Genomic DNA, 15,650 nt, shown 5'->3' with positions numbered 1-15,650 from the left:
TCCTCAGGTGTTGGAGCAGGCAAGCAGTATTCCTGCTATTGGGGATTTGTGCTGGAGTATTTGCCTTGAAGGATTCATCTGTTCTCCTTGCCACCCCTGGCTTCTCTTAGCATTCCTTCTCCTGGGCTGAGGCTGAGGCTACCTTACCTCAGTTCATGTCATGTCATTATAATTTTCCCTAATCAATGCTTTACCTTTCCTCCCCATTCCCATTTGTTCCCCACTGCATCAAATGGCAGGTGGTCCTGTGAGAATCACCTCATGCTAAATATCCTGTGGAGGATGGTGTACCCAGTGTTCACACTCTCAGCCATCTCAGGCTGTGTACATGCTGAGACTATATGTGAATCAGAGTGTATTGACCTGTCTCATTTGTTAGATTTGGCATTTTTTTCTGTCTTGTTTATTTTTAATAAAGCATTTGTCTTTCATGTTACTATATTTTGTTTAAAGGATTGCTCAAGTTGGAGATCTCCCCTGCTTCAGAAGGTCTCAGTTGCTGTCTCAGCCCAGAGTTGTTGCTGGTGAAGCCATTCCCTGAAAACCGCAGTCGGCCTCATAAAGAGATTCTGGAGTTTCCAGTGCGAGAAGTCTATGTCCCCCATACTGTATATAGGTAAGAGGATTAACATGATCAAGGTAAATCCATTCTCTTCCTGGATTAGGACCCACATCTAAATCAAATGAGCTAGACCTCTTGTCTAGTTGGCATTACCAGGTAATGCTGTTGAAGACATACGGGGAAAGTAATTCATAGCAAAGTTAATCAGACAATAAATGTTGAAGTATAACTAGCTGAGGTTGCTGAATGCCTCCTCAAACTTTATTTGTGGTAATTCTAGTGACAGAGAAGAACTATTGCATGTAGGGTGGGGTGGCCCAGTCAAGATGCACCCTGGGAGAGGATTTGAGAAAAGTCTCGCCCCTTTCCTGGGAGCCACTGCATTTCCATAAAGAAATCTGCCTCCTTTTCTGAGAATTGCTGCAACTGTGAACAATTGGGATAAAATGTTAAGTGGTTTTTGAAAGGATTAAAAATGTCCTCCTTGTATGTTCAGTGCCCCTCTGCTGTGGTGTAGTGGTTAAGAGCGGTAGACTCGTAATCTGGTGAACCGGGTTCGCGTCTCCGCTTCTCCACATGCAGCTGCTGGGTGACCTTGGGCCAGTCACACTTCTCTGAAGTCTCTCAGCCCCACTCACCTCACAGAGTGTTTGTTGTGGGGGAAGAAGGGAAAGGAGAATGTTAGCCGCTTTGAGACTCCTTAGGGTAGCGATAAAGCGGGATATCAAATCTAAAAAACTCTTTATTTACCCAGAATAGCCACTGACTTCTGGTTATGTATGGTTGTCCAAATTGGAGAGATTAGGAGTGGGGGGATGCTCTAAAATACTGATAAGGAGAATTGCTGGGACCTCCTCCCCATCTTACCTCCTGGTCTTGAAAGGTTAAATCTGTGAGACTAGGCAGGGGGTACGGAAGACAACTGCCATCTGTCCTGAGTCTGTGTGCATGCCAATGTGTGTTCATGAACACTTAATACACCATCCAGCATGCTGCCTGCAATTGCACAATTCAACTGATGAGGTTTGTTTTGAATAGTCAGCAGCCTATCATCAGGCAAATAAGTGTTTCCCCCCCTGTTTCAGTGTTTCAGTGTGCTGTTTGCTTATACGTCTGTGTAGAATAGGCTATGAATGAATGAATACAGCTTATAAATGGCTGAGACTTTTGGAATGTGCAGTGGATGGGCAATGTGGTAGTGATCCTTGACATGAAAACAAGAGTCTCACACAGTACATTTTGTGCTCATTTCCACCTGTGAAATGTTAAGAGGGCGTGCATGCCAGATATTAACACCCATTGCATTCAAAACAACAACAACTTATTTATACCCTGCCCTGGACACAGAATTGACCTGTGCCTCCATGTACAGCTGTGAGTCCAAAATGACTCCCAGGCTGCGCACCTAGTCCTTCAGGGGCACAGTTACCCCGTCAGGGGAAGCTGAGGTTGCCTCTGGGTCCAGTAACCCTCCAGCCTCTCCTGAGCTGCAGAGGCTCAGGGCAGAGAGATAGAGGGAACTAAGTTCCCGCAGGAGGAGTGCTCACCTCCAGGCCAGGAGAGGCGAGTCACCTGTGGACCGGGGCCGCCCTATGCCTCGGGGCAGATAAAAGCCAGCCAGCCCCAGTCCCAGGTTGCAGGAGCAACATTGTTGGTAGCCTGTTCCTGCACCCTGTCCTGCTCTTCTGCCAGAGTTCCTGACCTCACCCGACTCCCTGCCTTGGACCCAGCTTCAGCTTTGATGGACAGCCTCCATACCGCACCCTCGACCTTGGACTGGACTCAGACCTCGCTGCACAGTTAACCCTCAGGACCAGCACAGCCATATTGGCCGCATCTAAAGATTTTTTTTTAAGAAGCGGTTTGATAACCGCCTCTTTCAGCAGGTCTGGGAAGGCTCCCTCACAGAGAGAAGCATTCACCACCCCGCCAAGCCCATTGTCCAGCTCTTCCCAGCTTGCTTTTATAAGCCAGGATGGGCAAGGATCAAGGAGACAGGTGGTTGGTTTCACTTGTCTAAGCAGCCTGTCCACATCCTCATAGGTAACAGACTAGATGGGGCTCTAGCACTCTCCCACCCTGGCCCTGAATCTGAGTGACTATCTGCAAAAAACTTTGCAAAATCATTGCAGGAGATCATGTGGCCCGTACTGGGCCCCAATGGAGCAGGTGGTTCTGCTAAATTGTACACCACCTGAAAGAGTCTCCTGCTACTGTTTTCTGCAGATGCAATAGAGGCGGTGAAGAAGGTCTTCTTCGCCATCACTGTCGCAACTTGGTAGGCTCGACATTGAGCTCTAACCCGTGTCCGGTCTGATTCAAAATGCCACCGGCACTCTAGCTGTCTCAGCAATTGTTTCATTGCCCTCAGCTCCGGGGAAAACCATGGGGCTGTCCGGATTCCATGCAATCGGAGAGGGCGCTTCGGAGCCAGACAGTCAATAGCCCTTGTTAACTCTGCATTCCAGAGGACCACCAGGGAATCAGCTGAGAGGCCATCAACATGGGATAAAACATCCCCTACCCCTCTCTGGAAACCATTTGGATCCATTAAGTGGTGGGGGCGGACCATCCGAATCGGTCCCACCTCCCTGCAGAGGCCTGCTGAAGTTTTATTTCTCTAGTAGAAATGACTGAAATTGCCTAACCTACTGTTTCCATACCACTGTTCTGTGTACTCAGTAATTTGGGGTGCAAGTCCTAGAATACAGATGAAGATTATTAATTTTTGCTTGAAGGCCAGATTTCCTCTGGTGATCGCAAGCCAGCAGTGGGTGTGACCAAGACAAAAGTGGGCATCCCCATCTTACTCACTGTGTGTGCATGTACACACACACAGTACAGCACATCCCACTCAAATGCATGCATTCATCACACACAGAGACATACATGCATAATTTGCATTCAACACACACATTCTCTCAGAGAGTCTCCCAGCATAATCTCTGCAATCCCTGTTTCCTTCCTGCAACTTCTGCTTCTAAAATCAATAATTTGGATCAAAGTATACATTCCTCTGTTGCCCAACCCCAAATAATCCAGAGAAATGCCAAGGAGGCCAGCGGCCTTTGTCTGACTCAGTTCTCCAAAAGGATATGGGAGAATGTGATGCTAATGTCTAATACCAAGATGGAGGTCTATCAAGCTGCTTTATGGAAGTGAGTCATGGGCACTGGTGCCAACTTCAGTGGGCACTGGGTGCCTGGCACCCACAATTCTTTTGTTGTGGGTGCCCAGCCTCTGCCCCCCACTAGCATTGCCCCCACCACCACTGTGGCGCCCCAGCACCACCCAGCATTCCCCCCTGCCACCACTGCCCAGCCTTTGTTGGGATACTGCCAGGGAGATAACGTCCATCTGAGCCCCCAAGCCGGCTGCCGGACATCCATCTGCCTCCCGTAGTCACGCAGTCACGCAGTATCATTTAGCGACACGAAGCCTTTGGATCCACATTCCTAGGCTGGTGCACACTCTTTCAGCAGACTCCACACAGCAAAAGATGCACAGCAGGAGAGTATATTTACAGTTTATTCAACGTTGGTCAGAACAAAGGAAAGACATGTCCGTCTGCTTCAGCGTTCATGCACAGACAGGCAAAACCGAAAGGAATAGCAAACATAAACATCCTGTAACAGGAAATACGCAGACTCACAAAAGCCTGCTCCCTTTTTAAGGTGGAACGGAAATATCCTAACATCCTCCCCCTTTCCGTGTAACCTGTAGTACCTGTGGTTCAACCCAATTGCAACCTCTGTACGTAAACCTTAAGTTGTTCTCTGTTAACAACCTTAGACAACAGATCAGCAGGAATTTCATTTCCTGCCATGTAGGACACCCGAATCAGTCCCTTTTGAATACACTCTCTTGCACGATGTAGCTTAATCTGCAAGTACTTGGTTCTCTGCTTGCAACTCTCCGAGTTCAGCAAAGCCAAACAAGATCTATTGTCTTGATACACTTGTATAGGACATTTCACAGAAACCCCGATGTCCTTAAACAGTTGCATCAACCATTCACAATCCATGAGTGAAAATGACAGAGCATTGAGTTCTGCTTCACAGGAACTTAGGCTCACTGTCGTCTGCTTCCTGCACAACCAGTCAAACAGGCAGTGGTTGTACATGTAGCATACTCCAGAAGTGCTTGTACCATCCGTGGTGTCACTTCCAAAACTTGCATCTGCAAAGATTTCAAGACCTCCAGTCTTCTGACTGGTGAACCTCAGCCTGTAGTGCATAGTCCCTTTCAAATAGCGGGCTATGCGCTTCAGAGCTTTCCAATCCTGAACAGTAGGATTGTTAGCATGTCTGCTAAGCAGGTTAGTGCTTACAGCAATGTCAGGTCTTGAGCATCTAGCAATGAAATTCAACTTGCCTAGAATGCATCTGTACAGCGTTGTGTCAGAAAACGCTTCAGCAGTACTATCTACCTGGTAACCTGTCACCATCGGTGTGTCTGCTGGGTTTGCATCAACCAAATTCAACCTGGTTAATACATCAGTAATTTTCTGTGTTTGGTGTACCAGAAAATTACCTGCTTGGTCCTTCTCCACCTGCAGAGAAAGATAGTTGGAAACCTCACCAAGATCCTTCATGTCAAAGTGCTCCTTCAGCTGAGCTAGGGTGCTTTGGTAAAAAGCCTGATTCTTCCAAAACATCAGAAGATCATCAACAAAACATAAACAATACAGTTTGTTTTGCCCCTCCTCCTTGACAAACACACATGGATCAGCTTTGCCCTGGTGAAAACCTAGAGAAAGCAATGTCTCAGTGAGCTTGGTGTTCCAACACCTGGCACTCTGCTTGAGACCATACAAGGATTTCCGCAATTTACAGACCATTCCCTTCTGTATCTCCATCCCATCTGGTGGAAGCATGAACAGCTCTTCGTTCAAAATCCCGTACAAAAAAGCTGTATTAATGTCGTGGTGGGAAACATGCAGTTTCTCCTCCGCAGCGATCTTGAGCATCAGCCGAATGCTCTCATATTTGACAGTTGGAGAGTAGGTCTCGTGGTAATCCTGTCCTGGTACCTGTGAAAAACCTCTGGCAACCAATCTGGCTTTGTGTCTGACTACCTTGCCATTCTGGTCTGTCTTGGCCTTGAAGACCCATTTGCTGCCAACCAGTCTCATTCCTGGGACTACCGGTACCAGTTCCCAAGTTTGGTTCCTGTTCAAGGAATCAACTTCAGCCTTCATGGCATTAAGCCAAGGCTCAGCATCTTTAGAGGTTAACTCCTGAACCTCTTTGAAGCTTGAAGGTTCCCACACCTTCTCTGAGCTACTAAGAACAGCAGTTGCTGTCTTAGCAAACTCATCAGCATACCTCTTTGGAGGTCTGCCTTTGGTCGCCCTTTCAGACCTACGTACTAGACGCAAGTCTTCTGGACACATCTCCTCTTTCTTAGGAGAAAATTGACCAATGGTGAACAGTGGTTCTTCCAGTTCATTGTCAGACGCATCAGATGGTCTGACTGAGGCCTTTGCGCTCTGGTAGTCTGCTGTGTCATCACTGTCACTGACACTAGCAGCAGCGCCGCCCACTGAACTGGAATCTGAACTCTGATCATCATCATCATCATCCTCATCCTCATCATCCTCAGCAGCTTCCTCAGCTTTAGCTACTTGCTTGACATCACCTTCATCCTCCTCTGGGTAACTCTGGAAAATTCCCACATTTCCCCCCCACTTAGGATTGTACTCAACACTCCTTGTGAACTTAATGGATTTAGAGTCAGTCATCCATACCCTGTATGCACCTTTTTCGTACCCCATGAACAAACCATGTGCCCCACGCTTCCCAAGCTTGTTGGTTTGTGGGGTGCGTACCCACATGTCAGAACCAAAAATTCTCATGTGTTTGGTGTTGGGTTTCTTGCCAAACATCTTCTCATAGGGGGTACAACCAATGGGTGATGACAATCTGCGATTATAGGAGTAAACCAAATTCCCCAAAGCTTCCCCCCAAAACTTATCAGGGAGATTGGCATCATGCAACAAGGTTTTCATTCCTTGCAGCAATGTCTGATTTGCTCTCTCCGCAAGCCCATTCATCCATGGCGATCTGGGGGTTGACATGTCATGCTGGATTCCCTTCTCAGTCAGGAAAGCTTCAAACTGCTGAGAAGTGAATTCCCCACCTCGATCGGAAAACAGACAGGAAATACGTTTACCGTGCACATTCTCCAACCAAGCACAGAATGCCTTAAACTTCGGAAACGCTTGCGATTTCTGTTCGAGCAAAAACACATGAATGTACCTAGAAAAAGAATCAATCAGAACCATGAAGAACCTTGCTCCTCCCAAAGAGGGCGCAAGAGGACCAACTAGGTCTGCATGAACTAGCTGGTAGGGTTTGGAAGCCTGCCTGCTAGACTCCTTGCCTTTTGGAGCAACCTTCACCTTGTTCTCTGCACAAGATACACATTTCATGTGAAATTTGCAAGGTTTGATGTTCAAACCTTCAACCAATCCAGGCATCTTGGCCAGCGCCTGCCAAGACATGTGACAAAATCTTCGATGTGCATCATGAATGCATCCTGCATGAAGAACCTTGTTAGTTTGTGCAACACAACAAGAATCAGCATTAGACACAACAGCATTGTCATCATAAGTTATACAGAATAAACCATCTATAAACTTAGCATGCAAAATGTCCTCTTTGCCTTTCCTGATGACACAGACGCTCCTCTTGAAGGATATCTCAAAACCACGCCCAGTCAGCTGTGGGACACTCAGCAAATTGTCTGCAGCTCCAGGAACATACAGTACATTACTGATGGTTGTATGCAAACTTGCAAGTTTCACAGTCCCTTCTCCTGCAATTTGCAACGTCCTTCCATCAGCCAGGTGGATCTCTCCTTCTTGTGGCATGAAGGAGATAAACAGATGGCGGTCCTTCGAAAGATGGCGCGTACAGCCTGAGTCAACAACAAATCTGGCCTTAGCCTTTGGAGCAGTCTTTGCAGCAAGCAAAACCTTGTTTTCCACCGGCGTGGGCTTTTGCAGCTTGCCCCCCTGCTCCTGGCCATGAGACTTGCCTTTAGCCTTTGGTGAAGCAATGCCAGCTAACAAAGCCTTGTTTTCCACTGGCGTGGGCTCTTCACCCCCCTTCTGCTTCGGGCCATCTGCAGGCATCTGTCTTTGTTTACCTCTGGCCTTCCGGCCTCTGCAAAGGCGATGACCTTGGTTCCCATGAGAAACAGAGCTCTCAGCTGCCGACTCCTTGGCTCCCCCTGGAGGCTGGAATGCTGCCTGGGATGACATCACAGTCTGCTCCCCCTGCAGCTTGCAACCGGTGCCCTCAGCATCCCTGCATTCATTCGCATTCTGGGAAACAGCCAGGACCTCCGATGCAGTCAAACTCTGGGCATTCAAACTCTGAGCTGGGATGACTGGCATGTGGGCTATCTTCAAAGCATTCCACATCTTTCGTGCCGTCACGTTGCCAGCAAGCGTTTTTATTTCCTCCAGAGAGACGGATAAGACTATTACGTCTATGGCCTTCAAATTCTCGGCCTGCCATTTCTCTGTCAGAGGATCTGGGGGGGCTTGGGACACAGTATGCCACACTCCATACTGACGCAGCAAACTCTCACACCATTTTGCCCAGGTCTCATAATTGTGCCGATTTAACTTTGGGCACTCAGCAGCTTCAGAAGCTTCAAAAGCGTGGAAAAACTCCATTCCAGCTTTTTACTTGAGCCGTGAGCCTTTATGCCTTCAAAGACTCCTTATCGTGGCAGCTCATTAATCACGATGCCTTTTGGCTCAGCTCCCAGGCCAATTAAGCCTTGCCGGACATCAAAGGCTCTTTGCGTCGGCCCAACAGAAAAGCCTCTGCTTTCGCTTTTCCAACATACCTTAGCAGTCTGTTGCAGTTGTCTTACTCTCCTGTAAGTGCCGTGAATCTGGGCCCGAAACCTTGTTGTTGGGATACTGCCAGGGAGATAACGTCCATCTGAGCCCCCAAGCCGGCTGCCGGACATCCATCTGCCTCCCGTAGTCACGCAGTCACGCAGTATCATTTAGCGACACGAAGCCTTTGGATCCACATTCCTAGGCTGGTGCACACTCTTTCAGCAGACTCCACACAGCAAAAGATGCACAGCAGGAGAGTATATTTACAGTTTATTCAACGTTGGTCAGAACAAAGGAAAGACATGTCCGTCTGCTTCAGCGTTCATGCACAGACAGGCAAAACCGAAAGGAATAGCAAACATAAACATCCTGTAACAGGAAATACGCAGACTCACAAAAGCCTGCTCCCTTTTTAAGGTGGAACGGAAATATCCTAACAGCCTTCTGGGTGGGTGCCACCAACACTCACCAGCACCGCCTTAACTCCAGCAGTCAGGTGCCATGGTGGTGACTGGGCTGGGGCCTGTGTCTTCATCATGGGGCCTTTGTTGGGGCCCACTATGGCCACAGATGGAGGTTGCGCAGCGGCTAGAGTCCTCATGGCAGAGGTGCAGGCCCCGGTCCAGGTGGGTGGCACTTCTGTGTGAGTGTCTGAGGGCCCTGCTCTTGCCGCTTACCACCTACCTGGCCCAGGGCAGGGCCTGAAGCCTCACAGGGACTGCTGCGCTCTGCTGCCCAGGAGGACTCTCCTGTGTGAGTGTCTGAGGGCCCTGCTCTTGCCGCTTACCATCTACCTGGCCCAGGGCGGGGCCTGAAGCCTCACAGGAACTGCTGCGCTCTGCTGCCCAGGAGGACTCTCCTGTGTGAGTGTCTGGGGGCCCTGCTCCTTCCTGCCACTTACCATCTGGCCCAGGGCAGGGCCTGACGGGCCTCACTAGGACAGTTGCTGTTACTGCTGGAGGGGTGCAGAGTGCTTTTAAAATGTTTTTAAAATTTTCTTTTGAATTTTTTGTATGTGGGGTGGGTAGGGGTGGGATGGATGTTTATTGGTCCTGGGAATTTGTTTGATTTTACGTTTTTGTAATTTTTACTGTTTTTTGTTTGTATTGTTTTATTGTTGTTGTTTTTTTAAAGGTGGTATTTTGTTCTTAAGGGGAGGGGTCAGGGCTGCCAGGGAGTAGGTCCCAGCCAACAAAATGGCTGGGGCATGTTCCACGGGGGGGATGCACTGGGACAACCGATCTCAGTGATTACGGGTAGGAGGAGGAGTTACGCTAAGACCAGACCATGTCATTACAGAGGAGGCAGGTTTAGTCGTTGTCTGAGGACTATCCCTGCCTGGTCTGGTCCTGACCGGATGGATACTAGAATCAGCAAGGGATACCCACATGACCTGAAGGTGCTGCTGTGCAACGCCAGGTCAATGATTAATAAGACCACTGCCATCCATGACTTGATCATGGATGGAGGACTTGACCTGGCATGTGTAACAGAGACTTGGTTGGATGAAGCGGATGGGCCTGTCCTTGCCGCCGCATGTCCACCAGGTTTCTCTTACGCACAGCAACCCAGGTCATGTGGGCGGGGAGGGGGGGTTGCAGTGATTTTTAGGAAGTCATTAGTTTGCACCAGGCGTCCTATTGGGAAGACCCAGTTTTCCGAGTGCATGTTCTGGAAGTTGGGCAATAGGGGCAGTACAGGATTCCTTTTGGTGTACTGACCTCCCCACTGCACCAAGGATTCCCTGCCCGAGCTGCTTCAGGTTGTGGCGGATGTTCTCCTGGAGACACCTAGCTTGGTTGTCCTGGGGGACTTTAACATCCATGCCGACGCGACCTTACAAGGGGCTGCTCGGGACTTCGTGGAAAGCATGGCCTCCATGGGGCTGTCCCTGAATAAGTCTGGCCCAACACATAGCCACGGACATGCTTTGGACCTGGTGTTTACCAGGCAGCCCTGTTCAGTGAAGTTTTTAATATGTGACATTTTAGTTTATTTTTCATCTTTGTTGGAAGCCGCCCAGAGTGGCTGGGGAAACCCAGCCAGATGGGCGGGGTACAAATAATAAATTATTATTATTATTATTATTATTATTATTATTATTATTATTACTGGAAGTGTATGCATGCTGGGCTCCCATGGTGTGGGGCCCAAGTTGGTGCAGTGTGGGGCAAGTTAAAACCGTCAGGAGTGACACCTCAACTCCTTTCACACGTGCTGCATCAGGAATATTTGGGGTATCAAATGGCAGGACAGAATTCTAAACAAATACAAAAGTGACATAAAATTATCTCTTGGTTTTCTGAAATTTCATTTCCCCCCAGAAATCTTCTATATGTGTATCCACAACGGCTGAATTTTGCAAACCGCCTGGCTTCAGGCCGGAATATTACCATTAAGATACAGTTTATGTGTGGAGAAGACCCTGCCTGTGCAATGCCGGTAAGATTGTTTATTGTGCATTTCTAGCCAAAATAAAAATAGGCAGCATTTTAAATTCAAAAGTAGTCCATTAATTTCAGGGTAAGACTGAGCCAATTTATAACAACATATATTTACTAGGTGGCAAAACAGATCAGATAGTAGCCGAGCTAATAAAAGCTGAAATCAACTATGGTGAGATCTAAATGCAATAATAAATATTTTTTAAATGTTCATGTACTACCAATGTCAGGGAACTGCCATCGGAGCCAGAGGGAGAGGGAGAGGGAGGGCTCCAGAGGGATTCCGGAGGGAGAGAAGCAGCACATCTTCTGGGGAAGGAAATCAGCGTAACACCAGTGGAGAAGGGGGGCAGATGGGGGAATCGGCGAGGTGGCTCCAAGACTCCTCGCCGGGAACCAGTGGGGAGAGCACGGGTCCTCCGATGCCCACACCCTCCGCGCAGGGAAAGTAGGTGGAGACTAGGCGTCAAAGAGCTTCTTTGCTGGAAGAAGTTCAAGAAACGCCCACTAACGGATTCTGCCAGCGATTGAGACAGCCACGGGCGCGTGGCTGTCCAGACAGAAAGGGTTCATTCAGGCAACCAGCCAAGGGTGGCGTTGATTTACACACAAGCAACCCCTAGAACCATTACAACCAATTAAAGCGATTTTTGTTAACAAGTCAACTTTAGTTTTTATATTTTAAATTAGCGTTTACATGTCCTGAGCCTGATCCAAACCTGACCCTGTCTTCAAATGAATGCCTAATATTGATGCATTATGTTATAACCATATCTTTATGTCTTGGTCACTTTTTAATTAATGTTGTTTAATGTATTTATGTTTTGTCATGTAGGTCATTTTTGGGAAATCCTCAGGTCCAGAATTTGTTGCAGAAGTTTGCACACCTGTTACATATCATAACAAGTAAGGTTATCATTACCATCTATGGCATGGGTCGGCAAACTAAGGCCCGCAGGCCAGATCAGGCCCAATTGCCTTCTATTTATTTATTTTTTATTCAAAGTTATAACAAGACATATTATCCAAAAACATATCCTTATTCCCCCCCCCATTTTTCCTCCCTCCCCCTCCCCCCCAGAACCCCACCCCCACCCCACCTCTCGACTTCCCTCAGTTCCAGTCTTTGGTTTCTCTAATATTGCTATTTTCTGCATGTTACAAAGTTGTATAGATCCTCAAACTGTTTAGCTGATTATTATCAGTAAAAAAAATTGTGGATGTTTATTCAAAACCTGCCAAGGAGTCCAATTCACTTTGTTGCGTCTTCAGATACTTTGTGAAAGGTTCCCATTCATCCTTAAAGTCACAGTTATCCTTCTCCCATAGCTTATATGTCAATTTTGTTTTTGTTTTATTTTATAAGATATTTATTAAGGTTTTCAATTTTATAGAAACAAAGAGAAAAATGCAAAAACAAAAATAAAAAAGATATTAAAAACACATATCTTTCACAACTTATTTTCAATAACATATTTCACTGACCTCCTCATACCTCCCCTTCCTGTTTTCTAGTTCAAATTATTTGTTCAGCAAATACTTATCTCATAAGATTACCACTAAATAACACTTTATTTTTTATCCATCTTCTTGAAACTTAAACATTTACCTTAAAATAACCGTTTTTTCATAACCTTTTATACCATTACAGCTAGAAACCACTTAATTTCAATCCAACATCATTCAACATTCCTTAATATTGCAATATTTCTGTAAATAGTCCTTAAATTTCTTCCAATCTTCTTCTGCCGACTCTTCTCCCTGGTCGCGGATTCTGCCAGTCATTTCTGCCAATCCCATACAGTCAATCAACTTCATCTGCTATTCTTCCAGAGTATCTTGCATCTTCCAATACTTTGCAATAAGTATTCTTGCTGCTGTTGTAGCGTACATAAAAAAGTTCTATCTTTTTTTAACACCAACTGGCCGACCATGCCCAAGAGAAAGGCCTCTGGTTTCTTCTCAAAGGTATATTTAAGTACCTTTTTCAATTCATTATAAATCATTTCCCAGAAAGCCTTAATCTTAGGGCACGTCCACCAAAGGTGAAAACATGTACTTTCATTTTCTTTACATTTCCAACATTTATTATCGGGCAAATGGTAGATTTTTGCAAGCTTGACTGAGGTCATGTACCACCTATATATCATTTTCATAATATTTTCTCTTAAGGCATTACATGCCGTAAATTTCATTCCTGTGGTCCACAACTGTTCCCAGTCAGCAAACATGATGTTATGTCCAACATCTTGAGCCCATTTAATCATAGCAGATTTAACCGTCTCATCCTGAGTGTTCCATTTCAACAGCAAGTTATACATTTTTTACAAAATCTTAGTTTTAGGTTCTAACAATTCTGTTTCCAATTTAGATTTTTCCACCTGGAAGCCAATTTTCTTATCCAAATTATAGGCCTCCGTTATCTGAAAATAATGTAGCCAATCTTGCACCTTGTTTTTTAATTTCTCAAAACTCTGCAGTCTCAATCTATCTCCTTCTTGTTCCAAAATCTCCCCATATTTCGGCCATTTGGCCTCCATATTAAGCTTTTTCTGAGGCTTCGCTTCCATTGGCGACAGCCACCTTGGGGTTTTATTTTCCAGTAAATCCTTGTATCTAATCCAAACATTAAACAAAGCTCTCCTGACAATATGGTTTTTGAATGTTTTATGTGCTTTAACCTTGTCATACCACAAATATGCATGCCACCCAAAAATGTTATTAAAACCTTCTAAATCCAAAATGTCTGTGTTCTCAAGAAGCAGCCAGTCTTTCAGCCAGCAAAACGCTGCTGATTCATAATAAAGTTTAAAATCTGGCAGGGCAAATCCACCCCTTTCTTTTGCATCAGTTAATATCTTAAATTTTATCCTGGGCTTCTTGCCCTGCCAGACAAATTTAGAAATATCTTTCTGCCACTTCCTGAAACAATCCATCCTGTCCACAATTTGCAGTGTTTGAAACAAAAACAACATTCTAGGCAATACATTCATCTTTATAGCTGCAATTCGACCCAACAAGGAAAGCTTCAGATTTGACCAAAGCTTATATGTCAATTTTGCCAGTTCTGCATAGTCCATCAATTTTCCTTGCCATGATTCTTTGGGCCCAATTGCCTTCTAGATCCGGCCCGCGGATGGTCCGGGAATTGCCACGTGGATTGCCAGCACGCACGTACTTTCCCTCTCCCTCACATGGCAGCGTTTTACTCCTCAGGGATGGAGCAATCTTGTCCCACGCCGGGCAACGCTGTGAAGGGTGTGTGTGACACTGGCTGCCAGCTGCTGCTGCGCTTTCCTCCTCCTCCCTCAGTCTGCCCTTCCTTCCTTCTCTGTGCCCCTTTTCCGCACACTTTCTTCATTGCCACCTGCCTGGCTGCCTCCCTCCTTCATTCCTCCCATGGCGTTCAGGTGGGTTGTTGCAGTGGCTGTGGCTGTCGCTTGTGCGTTGGTGGGTGGCTCTGTCTTCTCTGCGATTCCTCTCAGGAAGCGGAAGCAGCAGCAGCAGGAGGTGGTGAGTAAAAGCTCCAGCGATGCCCCAGTAATAATAATAATAATAATAATAATAATAATAATAATAATAATAATTTATTTATACCCCGCCCATCTGGCTGGGCCTCCCCAGCCACTCTGGGCAGCTTCCATAAAAACCAAAAATACAGTAAAATATCACACGTTAAAAACTTCCCTGAACAGGGCTGCCATAAGATGTCTTCTGAATGTCAGGTAGTTGTTTATCGCTTTGACATCTGCTGGAAGGGCGTTCCACAGGGCGGGCGCCACTACCGAGAAGGCCCTCTGCCTGGTTCCCTGTAGCTTTGCTTCTCGCAATGAGGGAACCGCCAGAAGGCCCTCGGCGCTGGACCTCAGCGTCCGGGCAGAATGATGGGGGTGGAGACGCTCCTTCAGGTATACTGGACCGAGGCCGTTTAGGGCTTTAAAGGTCAGCACCAACACTTTGAATTGTGCTTGGAAACGTACTGGGAGCCAATGTAGGTCTTTCAAGACCGGTGTTATATGGTCTCGGCGGCCGCCCCCAGTCACCAGTCTAGCTGCCGCATTCTGGATTAGTTGTAGTTTCCGAGTCACCTTCAAAGGTAGCCCCACGTAGAGTGCATTGCAGTAGTCCAAGCGGGAGATAACCAGAGCATGCACCACTCTGGCGAGACAGTCTGCAGGCAGATAGGGTCTCAGCCTACGTACCAGATGGAGCTGGTAAACAGCTGCCCTGGACACAGATTTGACCTGTGCCTCCATGGACAGCTGTGAGTCCAAAATGACTCCCAGGCTGCGCACCTGGTCCTTCAGGGGCACAGTTACCCCATTCAGGACCAGGGAATCCTCCACACCTGCCCGCCTCCTGTCCCCCAAAAACAGTACTTCTGTCTTGTCAGGATTCAACCTCAATCTGTTAGCCGCCATCCATCCTCCAACCGCCTCCAGACACTCACACAGGACCTTCACTGCCCTCACTGGTTCTGATTTAAAAGAGAGGTAGAGCTGGGTATCATCCGCATACTGATGAACACCCAGCCCAAACCTCCTGATGATCTCTCCCAGCGGCTGCATGTAAATGTTGAAAAGCATGGGGGAGAGGACAGAACCCTGAGGCACCCCACAAGTGAGAGCCCAGGGGTCTGAACACTCATCCCCCACCACCACTTTCTGAACACGGCCCAGGAGGAAGGAGCGGAACCACTGTATGACAGTGCCTCCAGCTCCCAGCCCCTGAAGACGGTCCAGAAGGATGTTATGGTCGATGGTATCAAACGCCGCTGAGAGAT

General features: G+C 47.1%; 1 protein-coding gene across 5 annotated transcripts in view; it reads left to right on the top strand.

The window, feature by feature from the left end:
• DOCK8 (dedicator of cytokinesis 8) overlaps nucleotides 1-15,650 on the top strand; it is a 222,054-nt gene that overhangs the window by 94,513 nt on the left and 111,891 nt on the right. For 4 of the 5 annotated variants that reach the window (XM_028748429.2, XM_077935898.1, XM_077935899.1 and 1 more), the window contains exons 14-16: nucleotides 454-616; nucleotides 10,748-10,865; nucleotides 11,703-11,773. In XM_028748429.2, coding sequence (XP_028604262.2) covers nucleotides 454-616; nucleotides 10,748-10,865; nucleotides 11,703-11,773 — 352 coding nt within the window. The remainder of the gene's footprint in view (nucleotides 1-453; nucleotides 617-10,747; nucleotides 10,866-11,702; nucleotides 11,774-15,650) is intronic. The other variant, XM_077935900.1, reaches the window with a different exon arrangement.

Source organism: Podarcis muralis, chromosome 11 (genome assembly GCF_964188315.1).
Source record: "Podarcis muralis chromosome 11, rPodMur119.hap1.1, whole genome shotgun sequence".
NCBI classification, from domain to species: domain Eukaryota; kingdom Metazoa; phylum Chordata; class Lepidosauria; order Squamata; family Lacertidae; genus Podarcis; species Podarcis muralis.
This window is presented reverse-complemented; position numbering and strand designations above follow the sequence as displayed.